The sequence below is a fragment of the Conger conger genome, chromosome 1, assembly GCF_963514075.1.
Source record: "Conger conger chromosome 1, fConCon1.1, whole genome shotgun sequence".
In the NCBI taxonomy this organism is placed as follows: Eukaryota; Metazoa; Chordata; class Actinopteri; order Anguilliformes; family Congridae; genus Conger; species Conger conger.
In genome coordinates, this window is record NC_083760.1 from 68624636 (window position 1) to 68645193 (window position 20558).

The 20558-nt window shown below is 38.2% G+C and overlaps 1 protein-coding gene across 1 annotated transcript in view; it reads left to right on the plus strand.

Annotated features, from left to right (window-relative positions):
- The first annotated feature begins 3795 nt into the window (after positions 1-3795).
- The window catches only part of tmem196b (transmembrane protein 196b), a 37892-nt gene continuing 21129 nt past the window's right edge, over positions 3796-20558 (plus strand). Inside the window, exons 1-4 of the mRNA XM_061244384.1 lie at positions 3796-3945; positions 5908-5964; positions 7116-7370; positions 7492-7629. Coding sequence (XP_061100368.1) covers positions 3796-3945; positions 5908-5964; positions 7116-7370; positions 7492-7629 — 600 coding nt within the window. The remainder of the gene's footprint in view (positions 3946-5907; positions 5965-7115; positions 7371-7491; positions 7630-20558) is intronic.

A 20558-nucleotide genomic window follows, 5' to 3' on the forward strand; every position in this document is an offset into this window, starting at 1 on the left:
AGTGCTATTCATGCATAAGGACATGTCTGTGTGTATTTCAGGAACAAACACAGCACAGCTGCATAACAGAAACACAACCCAAAGCAAACAAAAAGGGTCGAACACAGATTTTCACTCGCCCTCAGCTAGCAGTATAGCAACGATAAAAAGCAACCAGGGAAAACTATTATTATTTTATATTTAATAACAGCTCAGTTCTTGCAGTTTGGCATGTATTGCTGATGAATGCAAGCATGCAAGTGATTCATAGACCATCTTCTTTTTTCGCCCTACACAATCTTCACAGATAAATGATTGAGCCAAACTTTAAAGTGCCTTTGCAGAATTAATAAATGTAATAATTAACTTCCCTGTGGCCGAGAGCCACTTAACCCGTTGCTTCCATTCAGTGGTGCATACGGTCCAGTGAACTGGCAGTTCTCCAGGGGGCTTCTGAAGGGCACTGGACAAATGGAGAGCTTAAAGCAGTCTGTGTCATGCATTCACATTCGGAATCACAAAGTTTTTTTTAATGTGAAGTCTAGTATTTGTACATACTGTCTACAATGAATATTTTTTGACTGCATTGATGCTGTCTCTGTTACCTTATAGACAGTTATGTACTCCTATAGCTATGTTCCATCATATGTTCTCTTTCATATAGAATAATGTTAGTCCAGGGTCAATTGTAGACCTTGTTTGTTTGGAACTAAAACAATTAAGACTGAGTGCTCACCTCAGCAGCTATGTGTATAATCTCTGTTTGACCACAAATAGCATCAGGTCACAGGTAACTATAATGGGCCGATCTCACCTGACCGTGAAAGTGGATATGCAGTACTACTGTACTGCAGTGATACTGCAGGTCTTTGTTTTTGTAGATGTACAGTGAAGACGGCATTTTTTGTCAGCTCTATCATTATTATTTAATGACATATTCTCAATAACCGTACAAATCCTTAGAGATGTTGAACCCACGCAATGTTGGTTTCCACCACACTGCATGTCAGTCATCAGTTATTAGTCTTCAGAATGGCAGGAGAGGCCGCAGTGCTAGCTGCCATTACATTATGCCTTTTATACCTTGACAGCAATGTCCCTTGTAATCATATCAAGTCAATGTCTTCCTTCTGGGTATATATGAAGAAGAGGAGTGGGAAGAAAATGAGGAAGAGGATAAGGAATGGGACAAATAACATTACAAATGCTGGCAACAGAAGAGAGCATCCTCCTTTTGGCTGTGTGGAGCATACAGCTGCCATGGTCTGTTGTTATTATAAGGGAGATTAATGTGGCCGAGAGCCTTGACCCTGCACACAGAGAAATCAGAAGAACAAATAAAACTGCCCCAGGGGTCAGCAGCGCAATAATAGATGGATTTGCACTCTGCATTTGCAGGTCCCTCTTTTTCAAAAGCAACGGAGCAAACTATTATGTGATGAATGGGATATGACCAGTTTTGTTGAGAGTCCCATTTTTGAAATCCCTGGTCACAATGTTAAGGATCTGTCAGTTCTTTCCGACATCAGAGTCCGCATCCATTTCTCTCATCAGTGTGAACACAGTCGCGCCCATAGCCTCTCTGATTATATAACATTGAGGCAGGAGTTATAAATAACCCCTGCTATTTCACACATACCTGATTTGGAGGGTAAATTGGAAAAATTAAATCAATAGTTCTATTTTTACAGCTGCAGACTCGCAATCAAACATGAATGTGTAAGTCCTGAATATAATTATTAATATTGAAAATACTATATGAATAGTGTAGTACACCATTCTATCATGGGCAACAGCTTTATGTATGTATGTATGTATGTATGTATACTATGTATAAATACATATTGTTGCAGAAATGCACACACGTAAGAATACATAAGTGTTGTTAAGGAATCAGTCTGTGAAAGATCTGCTACAAAATCACACTGTTTCTTAAGTGCAGTGTTTACATACAACCATAATTATTATTTTCATTTAATAAGCACATGTGCAAAAGCATTGTGGTGACATCAATACACATACCAAAATACAGACTTGGAATACAGGTTGGAATCCTCTGGGACAAAACTATTGTTCCCTTGAGCTGACAAGCTATAACTATACCTGCTGAATCAGTAAACAAAGCAAATTACTATGTGATCAACTATAGGGGTTGTATGACTGAATGTGTTGATATACAGCAGTGTGACCAAACTAGCTATGGGACTGAAATTTCAGACAGGGTTCCAAGATACAACTTGAACTCATGAATGTAATGTCAGTCTCATTTTAATGTTGTATAGCTGGTACTGCAGGGACTGATTTTAATGCAGTGACTGGACATTGTTACTAGTAGGCAAAGCTCTTGTAAGTGTTGAATGATTATTCTACACAGGAGGAATGATTATTCTACACTTAGAAAAGACAGGGAAAGTTTCCTTGTTGGACAGATGCGTGTAAGAGATCATGTTCAGTGTCATTAACCTCATCTCTACAGAATCACATTAGTACAGCCCTGTCTCAATCCAATAAAAACAAACATCTTTAAATCTCTGTACCCACACAGTAACATTTTCAGTGTTAAATCTGCTGTTAATACATGCAGTGCCTATTATATGCATACATATTTACTCTGTTAGTTATATCAACACTGGACATTTTACTGTGCAGCATTCCACTCACCCACTAGAAATGATGTGAATAGCAGTGAAAATGTCCTCTCTGTTTACAATGGATATAGAGGTTTTGTTTTTAATTATATCGTACATTTTAAACAGTCACTGTTTAAACAGTCAATTACAACGATGTTAGATATAATATTGGCTTTGAATAAAAAGCGTTTTTCATTTGACCAGAACAAACATTTATGCGAAAGTAACTTAACCAGAAAGGCCCTACGGTAAACAATCAAATATAATACATTTCAACGAGTGTTTTTTTATATTTTCAATGCAAAAACTGCATTTTATTTGGACACATTTTTGGAACCAGTAAATTATTTTGCCGTTTGTTTTCATCCTGTTCATCCTAATACTGTTTGCACAGAAGGTAGCATTAGTGAGTATTTAAATCACCGGTGTTCAAAGTTACATTCCATGTAAATACTACAGCTTCCTCACGAGTATTTAGTACAGTACAGTAAGTACAGTACAGTAAGAGCAGCTGAAGTACAGTAAGAGCAGCCGAAAATGTCCGAACAAGTCCAAACAATGCATCCGGCACGCTATGACTGCTCATTCCTTCACGGTTTAATGAACAATGAGGTCAAAATGAATCTAGTGTGCTGATGTGCTGTTGTACTGTCCGGAAATGGTTTTATTGTAGTTCAAGTACTGTATATGTGACAGAATAAGCTAATGGACAGCATATCATTGGAAGAATGCTGCGAAACAGTTTAACTCCAACTCCAGCAGAGTTCGATGACTAGCTAAAAGTGCCCTGGTGATCAACAAAGGTAAGGCAATAAAGATGAAGGCGGGATTTCAGTGGAATTACACGAGGGTGTGTAGGGTGGAGCATTTAATAAAGACGCGTCCGGGGCGTTCTCATATCACGTAAATCTAAGCACCGTGGACAGCGACTTGCTGTCGCCTTGACGTGATAAGGTCAGCAAAGTCCGCGGCTTTGCATGCGGCACTTTAACTTCACTGCGTGAACTTGGGATCAGCATTTTCACTACGCAAAATAGCATTCCCCATGGATCTGTCTGGCTTCGGTCACGGGCGTCGTGGGTTGGTCTTATTGACGCAAAATAAATGACAGATTACTTTGAAAAGGGAGAGAAACGGTGGGTTTCACTTTTCTTTCAACCTGTGAAGGAATGATGTCCGAAAGAGGATGTGTACAAACAGGAAAATCGTCTGGAGTTTGGTGGTGCTGTCAGTACTGGAGATTGGGTTCGGTGTGTCGAGCATCACCTTGGGTGCTGTGGGGCTGAGCAGCATCCGAACCACTATGCAGAAGACGCAGTTGGGAGATGCCTCCCCGGTATGGAGCGGAATGTGTGTACGTTGTATATCTTGTTTTTTAAAAGTTTCAAGCGTCCAGGTGTGATGCCTTCTAGAATCAATTGTATGTCACCGAAATTTGATAAAATAGGCAATTGAAGCAGTCAATCACTATCGCTGCTACATTATATCAATTTCGTTCATAGACATGTATTTGTTTCCTTGTTAATTTTACTATATTTCTGCAGATAACTAATGCTCAGGTTGTCAATTTAGTCATATGCAAATAGTTTTAAACATTCAAAACGTCCACACTCCACTACCAATGATCTCCCGAGATATTATGTTGATACAAACTATCTTGCAGAATTTCTAGTGTGAAATGTCGGTTTTTCTTTTTTCTATACTTAGTAGGCCTACCCTTCTAAAAGCCATTGGATTTTGGATAGCCCTATTTACCTATAGACCTACTGTATTGTGCATGCATTATTTTCACATATAATGTTTCAGTATGTGGAGAAAATGTAAGGCCTAAAGTCATTTGATATTTTAAAGTAGGAAATTATGAAAAGAACGCTGAAATCAATATATTCAATTAAACTGAGTGCTAATCATACATAAAGTATAACATGCATGAGCATGACCATGAAGCAGCTAGGTCAAACTTTGTCTCGATAAATAATCCAGTTATAGGGTATATAATAATAATAATAATAATAATAATAATAATAATAATAATCAGATTCCACAAAATATACAGAAGAGCAAGTAAGTAGTCTAAGTAAGTCAGTAAGTAAGCAAGCAATCAAGCAACCAAGTAAATAAATAAATAAATAAATAAATAGCATTACTCAATGTTAAGGACAAACGTCAAAGTGGTAATATTGAATGCCCCCATACAGTTATGGCCCTGATGCTGATTCCCACACCAGCTTTCAATTGAGTATGATTAAGCTTTTGAGGACAGATTGTTATGCTTTTTGGGGTATTTCTTGATATGTAAACTAATAGCATATAAATTATTTTGAATATGATTACTTTGACCACTAGATGGTCGGTGTCTTAATACAAACTGTTTTTCCTTGCCCATGCATTTGCAATGCCCCAGCTGTGATTGAAACAACATTGTATTTATTAAAGGGGTAGTTCATCCAAAAAAGCAATATATCCACATTGAGTGCAGAGTGCAGATCTATGCATTCAGATAATTTCGCTGAGATTTCACAAATTTTCTAGTTCACCCCAATCAATGGTGCCAAGAGTTAAAATATATGTTCAAAAAAGTCAACAGCAGGCTATTTCCAAATATAAAGACACAGTTACTCATGAAACCCAATGACATTGTTGTGCACAGTTTCAATTACGTTTTAAACAAAAGTAACAACTATGTATATCCAGGCAGTCTCAACCCAAAGCAAAGCAGTATTCTGGGGTGCAGTCCCAAGATTGTTGACACTATTTTTAAAAATAGTTTAAAAACAATGTTGACATTGTTGCCCCAAAATAGCATCATTTTGTGTTAAGTGTTAAGTGTTGTTGTGACGTTTACAAAGCAGGTGTACTTCAGGAGAGAGTAGTTTGTGATGAAACCATGTACAGCAAGGTCTATGTATGTCTGTGAGGAAGTCTGTCATTACTGCCCTTTCAGTGCCACTAACACTGGTGACCTTGGTGTCCTTTGTATCAGAGTGAGCTGCAGGAGATAACCTGCTGAACCTGATCAGGAAAACCTGTCACACCTCAGTGAAGCTATTTGGAATGTGTAGATAGCACCCTGGGCGGAAATATAGCTTTATTAGATTTTTTGCTGAACTGGCCCTTTTATTTGAATCAGACACCCCTTGTCTTTAATTTATTCACTTAAAAAAAGTAAAATATATATTCAGTAGAACATTTGAACTGAAACTGCAATTGTCAGAAATTAATTTCAATGTACAATAATTTCGCTAAATTCCTTGAAACTTGTTTTAACCTGCTCCTTCATGTTGTTTTTCTGGCCCAGTTTCTCCTCTGTGGACTGTGCGGGGTACTGTGTGCTATAAAGAGGTCAGGACTCATTGTAAGTTACTCTTCATACAAACATACATACATTCATACATATATACATACATACATACATATAAACTGTACATATGTGTGTGTGTGCATTTCTAATCTGACTATATTGCACTTGGAACATTGGACACATTTTATTTTCTGTCATTGATGTTCTAATTTTATAATTTAGATAATATTTTGCCGCTAGAGCTGAATTCAGCTTCACTAAACATTGCAATCAGTGTTGAGTATAGATGGCGAAATAGTCTACAATAGAACCTAATACCAGAATCCACAGTATAGGGAACAAATGAATGATATGCACTCACTGAGCACTTTATTGGATAGACCTGTATACCAGCTTGTTAATGCAAATATTTAATCAGCCAATCATGTAGCAGCAACTACATTTCTAAAAGCATGCAGACATGGTCAAGAGGGTCACCAAATGTCAGAATGGGAATGAAGTGTGATCTAAGTGACTTGTTGGTGCCAGACAGGGTGGTTTGAGTATCCCAAAACTGCTGATATCCTGAAATTTTCATTCACAACTGTCTCTAGAGTTTGCAAAGAATGGTGTGAAAAAGAAAAAAACATCTAGTGAGCAGCAGTTCTGTGAGCAGAAACACCTTCCTCTGACCCCGTTAATGAGAGAGGTCAGAGGAGAAGGGCCAGAGTGGTCAAGGCTGACAGGAAGGTGACAGTAACGCAAACAACCACACATTACAACAATGTGCAGAAGAGCATCTCTGAACCCGCAATGCATCAAACCTATAGGTGGAGAGGCTACAGCAGCAGAAGACCAATACGTCGGAAAAAGATGTCTAATAAATACCTAATGAAGTGCTCAGAGTGTATATGTATGACATGTATGACAGACAGATAAACTGTAATGGTATTTTTAAATAATGTCTTTGCTCCTCTCTAAATAAATACATAAATAAATAAAAGTAGCACATGTACTAGTCCCAGGTGTCTAAGCGTTGAGTATCCATAAGTCACATATTACCAAATCACTGCTCCATTCTTTATACAAACCAGGTTGGCCAAGCCCTATCTTTACCTCTGGGCATTAATAATGTGACTCTCCACAGTGCTGATCACCGGTGGCCTGTTCCTGCTCCTGCGTCTTCACACAGTAAACGTGCTCTTGTTTCTCTGTCCGGCTGACAGATGATATTGTTTTCAGCCTGCTGCATCTGCGGGCTGATCGGCGGGATCCTGAACATCCAGTTCGTGCGGGCGCTGGCGAAGCGGCCTGACGGGCTGCACTCCATCCACTTGGGGGCACTGTCGCTGGCCTCCCTGGGCATCGCCTGCTGCACCCTGTGCACCTGGCTGACCTGCCGCCTAGCCAGCACAGAGCAGCAGCGCATGTTCCTGGAGAGGGAGCACTCTCTGCACCACTCCCAGGAGATGACCGACAAGGTGAGGCGCACGTCCTCCCTGGTCATCACCTGAGTCCTTTCCTGGACGGGGCTCTGCTTCCCTTCCTGGGCGGGGCTCTGCTTCCCTTCCTGGGCGGGGCTCTGCTTCCCTTCCTGGGCAGGGCGCTCTTCCCTTCCTGGGCGGGGCTCTGCTTCCCTTCCAGGGCGGGGCTCTGCTTCCCTTCCTGGGCGGGGCTCTGCTTCCCTTCCTGGGTGGGGCTCTGCTTCCCTTTCTGGGTGGGGCACTGTGGCTTCACCAAGTAACATAACACTCAGCTCATATTGCTTTCATAACATATATACAATATATGCAGTGAACTCCAGAAGTCTTTGGACAAAAACATATTTTTTTTATGTGGCTCTTTTTTTTTATCAAACAATCCACATACCTATGGTTATTAAAATGCATATTTTCAGCTTTTTTTTGCTCAATTTAAATTTTAAATAATTTTTATTTAGTATGTTTATACACTTTGGTTTCACCATGTAGAAATTCCAACACAGTTTATTTTAGTAAGCTGATTGTTTGTCGCTGGCTGCTTTTTTATCTTATATATCAGCGTCCTAATAGCTTCCTTGACTTTACTTGGCACAACTCATGTTGAGAAACACCAATAACAGACTCAGAGGCAATCAAAGGCCAAGAATCAAGACTAGATACTGAAAGCTTTCTTATACCTGCACTATGGAAGCTAATGAACTCACCTGAAACACCTATGAATGCATAAAAAGTGTTGTAATTTGTACTTGGTGAAACCAAAATGTATAAAAAAAACCTATTTGATAAAGGCTGCACTTTAACCTCATGTGAATTGTTTTATTATAAATCAAAAATTGTTGAGTACAGAGCCAAATCATGCAAACATGTCTTCATCCAAATACATGTTGAGCTCACTGATTTAAATTTCCTCTGGCTTGTGGTTACAAGTCCTTGCTCTAGTTAGTTTAATATGGCAACATTTTGTGGGAGGAAGCAACTGTATTTGATCCACAAGCGTATGTCCATCCTCTGCTCTAAAAAGAGACTGATCTTCTCTAAAGAGAGAGGATTCCCCCGATCTCTTACAAAGAGAAGCCTTCCTCACCATGAAGGTGACAAGGTTATAAATTAACTTCAATAATACATTAAGAAATTAATCATTTTACAGCCTGAAGTAATTTGCATGTTAAAATATTTTAAATCCTGCCTTTCTGTACCATCCATAGTTTTACCACACTAGGATGAATGCTGTTCTAATATGAGCTACCCTGATATAGCTGAGTACTGCAAACACTGGTAATGCTCTTAGAAAATGTATATTATAGTATAATTCATATTCAAATGTTCAAACCTGTAAATACATCTTCTGAAAATGCATATATTTATGACTATGCTATATTTTTATATAAAGGCATATACTGGAAATAATTAAATAATTATGATGATTAAATAAAACAAAGGATAAAATTACAAAATAATACAAAACCTGCAAAGTGCTGTGTTTCTTGTATTTATTTTCACCAGATGTACTTTACACCACCTGCAGAAGCTCCTTAATAAAATAAATTGTTTTTATTAAAATAAAAAAGAACAGCACACAAGGGATAATATGCCTAAAATACTTATTCCAGAGATAAGCGAAATTGAACAGTGAACACAGGTAAGCAGAAGTTCAGCTGGGCCCTGTTAAATTCATGTGTGACCTGTTTGAAGCTGAACAGTGGCACAGACTATTCAACAACCTATGAAACATCACCACCACACAAAACATGAGCACCACCAAAATCCTGGGCATCATCTTATGAAACACCACCACCAAACACCTCAGCACCACCCTATGAAATATCACCACCACCAAACACCTCAGCACCACCCTACGAAACATCACCACCACCCAAAAACTCCGCACCACCCTATGAAACATCACCACCACCCAAAACCTCCGCACCACCCTATGAAACATCACCACCACCCAAAATCTCAGCACCACTCTATGAAACATCACTACCACCCAAAACCTCAGCACCACCCTATGAAACAACACCACCACCCAAAATCTCAGCACCACCCTATGAAACAATACCACCACTTTCCAAAGTAGTTACACCAAAATCCTGAGCACCATTTTTTTAGAAACATCATCACCACCCAAAACCTCAGCACCACTCTATGAAACATCACCACCACCCAAAATCTCAGCACCACCCAATGGACCAACACCACCACCAAACACCTCAGGAACCACCCAATGAAACATCACCACTCTGTGTAACATCACCACCACCAACAACAACCTCAGTACCATGTGTATGTGGTCTCTGTGTGTATGTGTGTGTGTGTGTGTGTGTGTGTGTGCACATCCTCTGAATAGAAGATAATCTTAATACTAGCAACTCTTGTTCTGTAAGGAGAAAACCTTTGACTATTACAAAAGAAGTGTATCTGTATGGCCTGCACTGCACTCTTGCTACTGTAAATGGGGACCAGCTCCAGTTGCCTAGCAATGCCAACAAACTGTTCCCCTGCAGATGTAAACACCATTATTATAGACATCATGATTACCACCTCTACGAAACAACACCACCACCCACAATATGAAATATCACCATCACCCGAAACCTCAGCACCAGCATATGAAACATCACAAACAAGATCAAGAACGCAGATGAAAAAGGACATTTCAGTAAATGCTAACATCCCACTTTAACAACACTGCTGCTGATATTAATATTTTTATTGTTTTTTTATATGTACAAAATTCATATGCTTTTACCTTCCCCTTCACATTCATCAACAGCTCCATCCAGCCACATTGTTCTTTTCAGAGCCCTGGGCCCTCAGTGGAGGTCTATTCTGCTGCTAGCTCACTGGAGATAGACATCACCCTCCATCTCACTTCCTCAGAATATGTCCTAGTTTGCTCAACATGAATCAGCAGTACAGTTATTCTGAACTTTGTCTGTTACCATTTCTCACACGCTCGGTATTTACACATTTAAATACTCCATCATTCAAAAAATAACATTAACACTACAAGTTATTAATGACATTAGTACAAATGCTACTAAAAACAATAATTGTTGTCGGCAGATTAGAGTCGACATGAATTGCCAAGCATTCTAATACGACAGTTGGTGACATACAGAATACATGACCAATTGTTGCAAAGCCCTGACCTTTTTAAACGTGGTATGCCCTTGAGGAATAATGAGACATTCTGTCAATACAGTTCAATAGTTTGTCTCACCATTGGCTCACATGAGATATAAGGAAGTGCTCTCTGCTGAATCAGACACTGATCATGTTTGTCACAATGTCAGGGGGAGTCAGGCTCCACCAGAGAGAATGCATACTCTCACCATTGGAGGTAGCCTGATCCCATCTGTAACCTTCAGGACCTTGCTGTCACAATGCAGCAAATGCAAAAGAAAATAGGGGACCTGCTCCAGAGGTTTGGAGTAATGTGGATAGCAAGCTGTGTTTGGACCTGGAGATTGCAGGTTCAATTCCTGGCTGTAGCACAAAAATACTTCAGTAGCAAATCAGCTTTATAAAGGGATAATTCAAGGATTTGAAGTTATGGTAGATAAGAATACCGTGATACTGTAGGGTAAAACAGGTATTATAATGAATGCCTTTGCAAGCAGCCTTTCATATAACATATTTATATTTCCAAATTTAGTACTTTGTTTTGTCTGTCAATTACTGGTAAATCGCTAGATAGAGTATCAGCATTTTATCAGCACCAGAATAAAGCAATGTTTTTTTTTCTTTTGATAAATCATCATTCATCATTCAACAGTCATTCATTATTAATTATGTTCAGAACTTAACAATCAGTTAAAACATTTTTTTTTTTAATTCCAGTTTCAAGACGGTTCAAATCTGATCTATTTAATAGCACATCCTGTTTTGCCAGCAGGGGGCATAACAATCTACTGCGATTTATTTTTTTATTTTTTGAAATATGAAACAAATTACACTCCAAATTCATGTCCTGACCCTCACATCAAAGTGACATGGTCTATGTCCATGTTTTTATATATAGGGGATATATTATGTTATTATGAATAATAAATAATTGATGCCAAATGAACGTATCCTATGCTGCACATTTTTTTAATGAGAAAGTGGTATAGTACTATAGTGCCATGTTAGAAATACAATGTGACAAGTGTGACGAGCCTTTTACGTAGGAAAGGTAAATGATTATTATCACAAGTAAATGATTATTATTACTTCTAACCCAGTGCAAACCGGTAGAAATTCAGACCAGAGCTCAAATGAGTCCAAGCTGAAGTATCCAACCAGTAGCTTCAGAAATTCACTTAGATTGGGGCAATGTACTGCAATAGTTGATTCACTCATCATCCATTGGCTGTCTTCCCTTTGACAAGTACTCTGAAAAGAAGATTAAGTTGATGGTAAAAACATACTAAACTATAGTGAAGTTTGAAAAATTAATGCTGCTTGCTACTTAATCATTATCTACTATTTCAGCGATCCAATAATCTATAAATTTTCATGTTGGGAGAAAGCCCCTTATGAAGGGTGAAAGCACACATTTTGCTCTTTTTAGAAAGGCTGAACTGACTTATTAAAATAACCTTTCTCAAAATCTTCTTCTACTTGTGATTTACACAACTGGTACTCAGGCATGTCTCCTAATTTCAAAAACATATATTAAAAATGTATTTCCTGTTTCATTAGTGAATATAAATACAGATTGAGGAATATACGTCATTATAAATGAAAACTAAACCAAAAGGTTATTCATATTTTTGACATCGATTGCAGTACTTTCAGTTCACAGCATGGAAACATGCTACAGGTTCCAGATTAATACACATCAAAATATAAACTGTTATTACTCACATTATTCACATACCTTAACTGAAATATGCCTTAACTGTCAATGTACATTCCAGAGGCACTGTTTTAAGAGCTGAGTAATATGCTATCGAAATTTAACTGATTCACCCACGTTCAAAATTAGCTTTTTTCTTTTCCACCGACTGTTTTAAAGGTTAAGAGTACTGTTTCTATTTTTACATTTACAGGAAATATACAGGTCTTTTCCAACCATCAGAAACATACCACGAATCAAAGCAGAAACCCCCCTCCCAGGACAAACATTTCATGACATAAAGCTACAGAGGTTCCACTAGCATAGACTCAGGTACAGATTCACTCCAGACACCAGGAGCTTTTCACTTTTTGTTAAGAATTTTTGCAAGCTGATAATAAAATTATATATTGGAGTATAACTTAAATCATTTAGACATGCTCCAAAAAGTCACTTATGCCAAAAGTCACTTTGTAGACCAAGCATTGTATTTTTAAAGAGAGAAAATAAAATGACTTATTGACCTCTGTGCTGTATACTTGTGCTCTGTTGGTCAGGAGTTTATGAATCTGTGGACAGAGACATCATTTGCACACCTGTATGAGCAAAACAGCAGAAAAGAGACATCATTTGCACACCTGTATGAGCAAAACAGCAGAACAGAGACATCACCGCAGGGAAAAGCACTCAATATTGCAAGACACAAGACAGGCCAGAATGGAATTGTGTGAACAGGCTTACATTCAATAACTTCATAAGATGAAATATGAATTACTAAGTTTTTACATAATGTATGACAAGGGACCACACAGGTGAATATTACTGTGGGGGTCACACTTCCTCCCTGTTTAGGTAGAGGCAGCAGTGACTTGGCAGAAAGAGGGAAGGCTGTTTCAAAATGACAAAATATTACATATTAATATATCTTTGAAATGAAGAAGGTCTAGGCTACATGTAATTGTGGGAGCGCTAAGAAAATCATTTTAAAGCAAAATCTTTGTAATGGTGCCTTGGGACAGCAGGGAGTGAGGGAACCAAAATGTATAAAAATGCCATTTATTAAAATATAACAATGTGCACTCTAACCACATGTTTTTTTTGGGGGGGGGGGGGGGGGTTTGTATTACAAATCTCAAATTGTGAAGTATGGAGGCAAATAAATTACCAATGGGTCTTTGCCCCAAACATTACGGAGGGCACTTTATAAAATAATTTTTTTGGAAATCAATTCTAGATCTGCTGTTATGTAATGATTCTCACAGAATTTGCAGTATAGAAACAATGGAGCCACTCGAGACAAGTGATCATTCCGCAATATGTTTTGATGGTTTGTAGCGAATCCTCCAAGTCCAGGAAAAATTTTTTTAGGCGAGCCGACTTTAAAAACATGCGATCAAATGTAAGTAATGTAGACTGGGAGCAAGTTCTTGATTGACAAAAAAGGGTTGTACTTAATGTGTAAATTCATTCCAATGGTGAGGAAAAGTATGTTGAAAAAACTGCCTCCACAGTGGATGAATACAGCTATACATATGAGAAAAAGGAATAAGCTGTATATATAAAAAGGACTGTACTGAAAATAATAAGGCTGAATATTGTGTGCTATGGTTAAAAAAGAACTAAGGTTAGCCAAAAGGCAATTTGAAAGGCACATTTCACAAGGTGCTAAATGCAACTTTCAATATAAATGGAAATTGGCACAGGTAATCAACACAGATATTCAGAAGTATTTTTTTCACAAAGAGAGTGGTCACTGTGTAGAATGGCTGGCCAGGACCTGTAGTGGAGGCAGAAACACTGGGGGTTTTCAAGACCAGGCTTGATACAGTCCAAGATACTATTTAGCTTTTAGGCAAACTAAGCAGAAGGCATACTTTAATGGTAGGAAAAGGCAAGCATTGCTAGACTGAATGGCCTGTTCGCCATTATGTTATGTTGTACGGGTAGCAATTGAAATTGTACTTCCCTCTAGGGTCTTTCAGCGCACTTAGCCCTGGTTATGGGTACGCACTTTGTTGTACGTCGCTCTGGATAAGAGTGTCTGCCAAATGCCAATAATGTAATGTAATGTAATGTAATGTAATGTTATGTTATGTCCGGCCAATAAAGTGAGATAAATAGGAATGAAGATTCTTTAACAATTCACTAATGAGATAATCAAACCTGTTCCCTTCAATTGAAAGGAGAACTAGGAAAGGACTACAAAGTAAACAATCGGTACTAGTTACAGTTGATTTAATTAAAAGGCTGCTGATACCACAACCTCTATGGACAGTATTTAATTTATCTCCTCTTGACCTGATGGTAAGATAAACACTCTAGTCTGATTGTGTATGCTGCCTACAGGAACAAATCCTTTCTTGTGGGATAATTACAATGTCAGCAATGCTGTGACTGAACCACTAGGTGGGGGTTGGGGATCAAGCCAAGATGGCAGGTTCAAATTATGCATGATATTGTAAAAGTGCAAAGTAGCTGAGGTGTAGAGTATCTTAGCCTCTTAATAAAATATCTATTGATGAGATGAGACACATCTAAAAGGAGACCTTCTGAAAACCCAGCTGTAAGTGGGATATTGTGTAGGGGTTAATATTCTACTGTAAATAGTACTCTGCATGCCTCTGAATTAATGTTTTTCATTTCTTTATGAAATAGCCTATAAGACAGCGTGTATGCCATACATTTATACCGAAAAAGTGATTTATTTCAGAATCTATTTCTTCTATAGCTATATTGGTAAATATTGTTGTTGACTGCATTGAATTGTTGTCAAAAACTGTCAATCAAACAAAAAATGTTTTAATTGTTTTTATTTACAAGTTGACACATTCCCCTTTCATTAGTAGTTAATTAACGGAGGCCTTACTGTTGCGATGTTGGTGCAGGTCGCGCTAAATGAATGTGTGATGCCTCATGGGAGATTCAGCTGCCATTGGACCTCCAAGTTAATAGCAATAGCAGTTAATATCTTAAGTTACTGACAGTCTCAGTCTGCCAAAATGCCCCTCTCCTTTTTCTGGACTGCTGCCAGGAATGCTGCTATTTTGAATTGTTCTCACTTTTTTGTCTGCCACCTGAGACATTTGGGCTTGGCGGGACCACAGACATCTTGGCATTTTTATTGGCCTGAGAGCTGTGATAGTAGATTAATGATGTGTGGGGGATGACAGAGAAAATGTGCTGGGCTGCCCTGATTCACAGCAAGACTCTCACAGCTGCCCGTGGCTGTGAGCGAGCTGGTGACTCTGACACGGAACAGCCATGCTCTTCACACACAAAACCACGCAAGGCACAGGAACACAGCCCTACACATTATAAACAGTACTCTAGCATTGCAGAAGAACACTCTGTTCGTTTCGGAAACATATTCTCCACTTGTACGCTCTTGTTGGTGGAATTCACATACAATGGCCTGTGGATTTCTCATAAAAATGTGTGGGGCCCCTTTAAAAACAGTTCAATAAAGAATAAATAAACATGGACCACAGTAAAGATTCCTCTATTCTACTGGGTGTTGAATGTAAATGTGATTGTAAAGGCACAGCTCGATAGCACTCTCAGAATACACCCACTCTGTCTCATTGCTCATTAAGTCTCATTTTTGAACAAATAGAGAAAACAGGAACTGTACTCTCTCTGTTTCCGTTACTGAGAGTACGTGGGTAATGAGTCTTCCTGTAGGTGCTAGACTGGAGGTGTTGAATCTTAGCAGAAACCTGATTCTACTTATCAAAGTATTGATCAAAGACCAAGATTAGTTAATTGCTTGAAATAGGTGTCATAGTGCTGGAGTAAAACAAAAACCAGCACCCAAATTGGCTCTTTTTGAATAAGATTAGACACCCCTATGCTAGGTCCAGTCTAGAAACCTACACCAGCACCTCATTCTCATTGATTCACTGGAATAAGCACACAGTCGGGTCTGGTTCAGCCGGGTCCATGCAATTGGCCAGTGACATGGGTCTGATTATTCAAACTGAGAATACCTCATTAACATCATTGTCCATAACAGTGGCTGAGTCTCTCAAAACCCCTGCAATGCTACCATATAAACTCACATTTGGTCTTATGATTAAAGGTCCAAGAGCTCATTTTCAACTCTTCAACTCCAATAAATGACCTTACAAAGATGTGCTTTCTTTGAGCCAAGTTCAGTCATTTATACCGACCAAATGCAATCTAACCACATGTCCCCTGCAATGCCCATTTAACTGAGTGACTACGTTATGCAAGTTCCCTTTTATTCTTGCATATGATGAGTTTGGAATCCACTGAAATGAATGACATATATATAAAAATGTAAGCCAGGTTAAAGTGCTGGAATTTGTTGCTCCACACTGTTTCAGTTTTTATTTATTACTGGGCCTTTCTGGTGTTAAAGATAACATAGCCCAAAATTCTATTTAAAAAAATAACAATCAAGTTACGCATACTAAAGGTTTTAATGTGCTATGAGAACAATCAGAAATGTCAAGTACCAAGAATCCAATGAACATATCGAGGGAAACTGAATGTCTGTCATGTACATAAGTGCTGCAAATCCATGTGTAGATTATAAAGATTAAAATAGCTGTTGGATTTTCTAGCAAACATGAGCAACATGGAACAGAAATATTTTCTTCACCCCCAAGTAGGTAGTCCAAACCTGGGTAAATTGAACTGCAAGAGAACATGGCTTGTAGAATGTAATTTGTGAAAAAGTCTGCTTCTGACTGAGCTGTGTTCTCCTCAGCCCTCTCTGCTCACGGTCATTCTCTCTGTTTACCCGGCAAACAATCAACTAATAATACCCAATGGCATGTCTACGTTTATTTACTTTAGTTTAAGTTCCCCTCTGTTTTTCTCCATATTCAAACAACCTTTCCTCTCTGACTAGGCCTGAAAGAGAGGGGGGGGGGGGAGAGAGAGAGAGAAAGAGAGCAGTAGAAGGATTTGGATGCTGAAAGAAACAGTTGGCAGGCTGTCAATGAGAATAAACATGCAGAGTTTTGAGCGGCTGTGCTGCAGGGCTCAGGGCTGTGCAGACTGGGTCTGTCTGTGCTGATATATTGCATCTTTCCAGATGCACCTGGCTGTGACCCCGGCCCATACGTAAGGGAGGGGAATACAGGAGGTGGGTGTCATGGCGACAGCAAGCTCTGCCCCCGGTCTAGATTACGTCATTAGAGGTCACAGTAATTAGGGAACAAAACTGTGTCTTTTGGGGAGCTGTCCATGGCCAAAAGTCATAAAACTTAACATATTCCAGCAGCTTGACCCCTACATTTTGCTTTCAATGTTCAGTACTGTGCAAAAGTTTTAGGCAGGTGTGAAAAAATGCTGTAAAGTAAGAATGCTTTCAAAAATAGATAATAGTTTCTTTTTATCAATTAATAAAGTGCAAAGCATCAATTCTTCTAGGACCACTTGCACAAAGTCAGGGATTTTCTAGGCATATAGTAAGGTGTGTGATTAACCAACCAAACAGGAGCTAATGATCATCAATTTAATATGTAGGTTGAAACACAATAATTTACTGAAACAGAAATAGCTGTGTAGGAGGGTTAAAACTGGATGAGGAACAGCCAAACTCTGCTTCCAAGGTGAGGTTGCTGAAGACAGTTTAATGTCAGAAGTCATACACCATAGCACAGCAACAAGACACAACGTAGTTATACTGCATCAGCAAGGTCTCTCCCAGGCAGAAATTTCAAGGCAGACAGGGGTTTCCAGATGTGCTGTCCAAGCTCAAAGAAATGTTGAGGACACATTGGTTTGCCAAGGAAACTTAGTGCAGCAGATGAAAGACACATCGTGCTTACTTCCCTTCACAATCGGAAGATGTCCAGCAGTGCCATCAGCCAGAAACCAGTGGGACCCAGGTACACCCATCTACTGTGTGGAGAATTCTGGTCAGAAGTGGTCTTCATGGAAGAATTTCAGCCAAAAAGTCATACCTCCGACGTGGAAACAAGACCAAGCGACTCAACTATGCACGAAAACACAGGAACTGGGGTGCAGAAGAATGGCAGCAGGTTTTCTGGACTCTTGGAGTCAAAATGTGAAATATTTGGCTGTAGCAGAAGGCAGTTTGTTCACCGAAGGGCTGGAGAGCGGTACAAGAATGAGAGCCTGCAGGCAACAGTGAAGCATGGTGGAGATTCCTTGCAAGTTTGGGGCTGCATTTCTGCAAATGGAGTTGGGGATTTGGTCAGAATACATACTGAGAAGTACAGGCAGATACTTTCCACAGAGGAACTGTGGCTAGTTATCCAAGATGTTTGGAACAACCTACATGCCAAGTTCCTTCAAATACTGTGTGCAAGTATACCTAGAAGAATTGATGCTGTTTTGAAGGCAAAGGGTGGTCACACCAAATATTGATTAAATTTTTACTTCTTTTCATTCACTTCTTCTGTTCATGAATTTTGTCAATTGATAAAAATAAACAATTAACATTTCTATTTTTGAAAGCATTCTTTTTTTACAGCATTTTTTCACACCTGCCTGAAACTTTTGCACAGCACTGTATAGTAGGCCTATATTATTAATGTATTTTGGTACAGTATTTCACCTTTCACTGGAGGACCTAATCATCATATCAAAAACCATTAATCTGGCGTTCATTAATGATTTTTTTATGCATTTTAAATGAGTTTTAAAACCAAAAATCCTCAACTCTGTTTTTAAGTGACACTTTTAGACAGTTTGGTGGTTCCTTCCCTTTATAAATTATGAAAATTAGTTAATTTTTAAATTTTATTTTTTTTATAAATTCTTGAGTTCTTCAGTGTTTTACAAAAGTGAAAAGGTGATTGACGATATACATAATATGAAAAAGCATGAAATCAAAGGAATGTTTCTTAGTATAGCATAAATCTTGGTCAAAGGAATGACACAGGTAAAGCTCTGTTAGCATACCTCCCTCCCGCTCCCCTGGTGTGCTGTGTCTGTCTGAGAGTGTGTGCATGCACTCTCTCTCTTCTGATTTATGAACAGACCAGGGGTAATTCCCCAGGCAACACTGCATCTGAGCTAGTAGTAAAAGTAAAGAGATATTAAAACTGGTTTACCGTAATATAATTTTCCATGGCAAATACACACATGTTTACAGAATCATTATCATGAGGAAGTTGGTTCTTCAAGAGGACTGTGGGTGTAGTGAATGAAGTAATGCATAAAAAGAATAAATAAATAAATAAATAAATAAATAAATAAATAAATAATACTATTTACATAATTCACATGGTTGACACAAATGTGATTTTAGTGATTTTTATATCCATAACATTCATTGAACTGAATACATTTCATTTCATTTCATTTCATTTTTATTTGTTCCTTTCATGAAAATGCACATTGCAATATAAAGTTAACACACAAGTCCACAACACATCTGTCAAATTAATGCTTTTCATGATTGGAAAGGAGCAGAAAGAAGAATATAATTCTTATTTTTTGTCTGCCCCTTACTTGAACACAACATTCTTAGATGGTCTGCCTTTTCCATTAACCTACACCTTCACCCACACCATCACCTACACCCTTAATTCCAACAACATAAAACAAAATAACCTGTAAAATAGAAATCATATTCAAGTTCAAAACACTTAGTTAATTTTCATATGCATATTGTCTAATTTGTCTTTCTTTATACATTTTTTTAAACTGAAAGATATCTGTACAACCCTTTAAATCCTTCTGTTGAGAATTCCAAAGTTTGACGCCGCTAACAGAAACACACATTTGTTTTAAAGTGGTCCTAGCAACTTGATGCTTAAAATCCAATCTCCTTCTATGATTTTCATCTTCTGAGGAAAACACAAACAGTTTTTGCACATTCTTTGGCAATACTCTCTTTTTAGCTTTGAACACAATTAATAATGTCTGCTGTTCAATTATCTCTTTGAGTTTCAATAACCGTGCCTTAACAAATAATCCATTAGTATGTTCTCTAAATTTGACTTTGTGAATAATTCTAACTGCTCTTTTCTGTAGTAAAAGCAATGGCATTGTATTGCTTATATATGTGTTACCCCACACTTCTGCACAATAACACAAATACGGCAGTATAAGTGAACAGTACAACATTCTCATTGTGTTACAATCTAAAACATATTTCGTTTTGTTCAAAATAAAAATATTCTTGGACACCTTTTTTTTTACATGTGATATATGAGATTTCCATGTCAAATTTTCATCCATTATTAAACCCAAAAACCTAAACTCGGATACTTTCTCAATGTTAATTCCATCAATAGATAATGAGATGTCATCCTTTTCTTTATTAGCAAACACCATAAACTTAGTTTTTTTCAAATTTAACGATAACTTATTTTCATCAAACCAAGATTTAAGTTTAACCATTTCATTTCCAATATTTT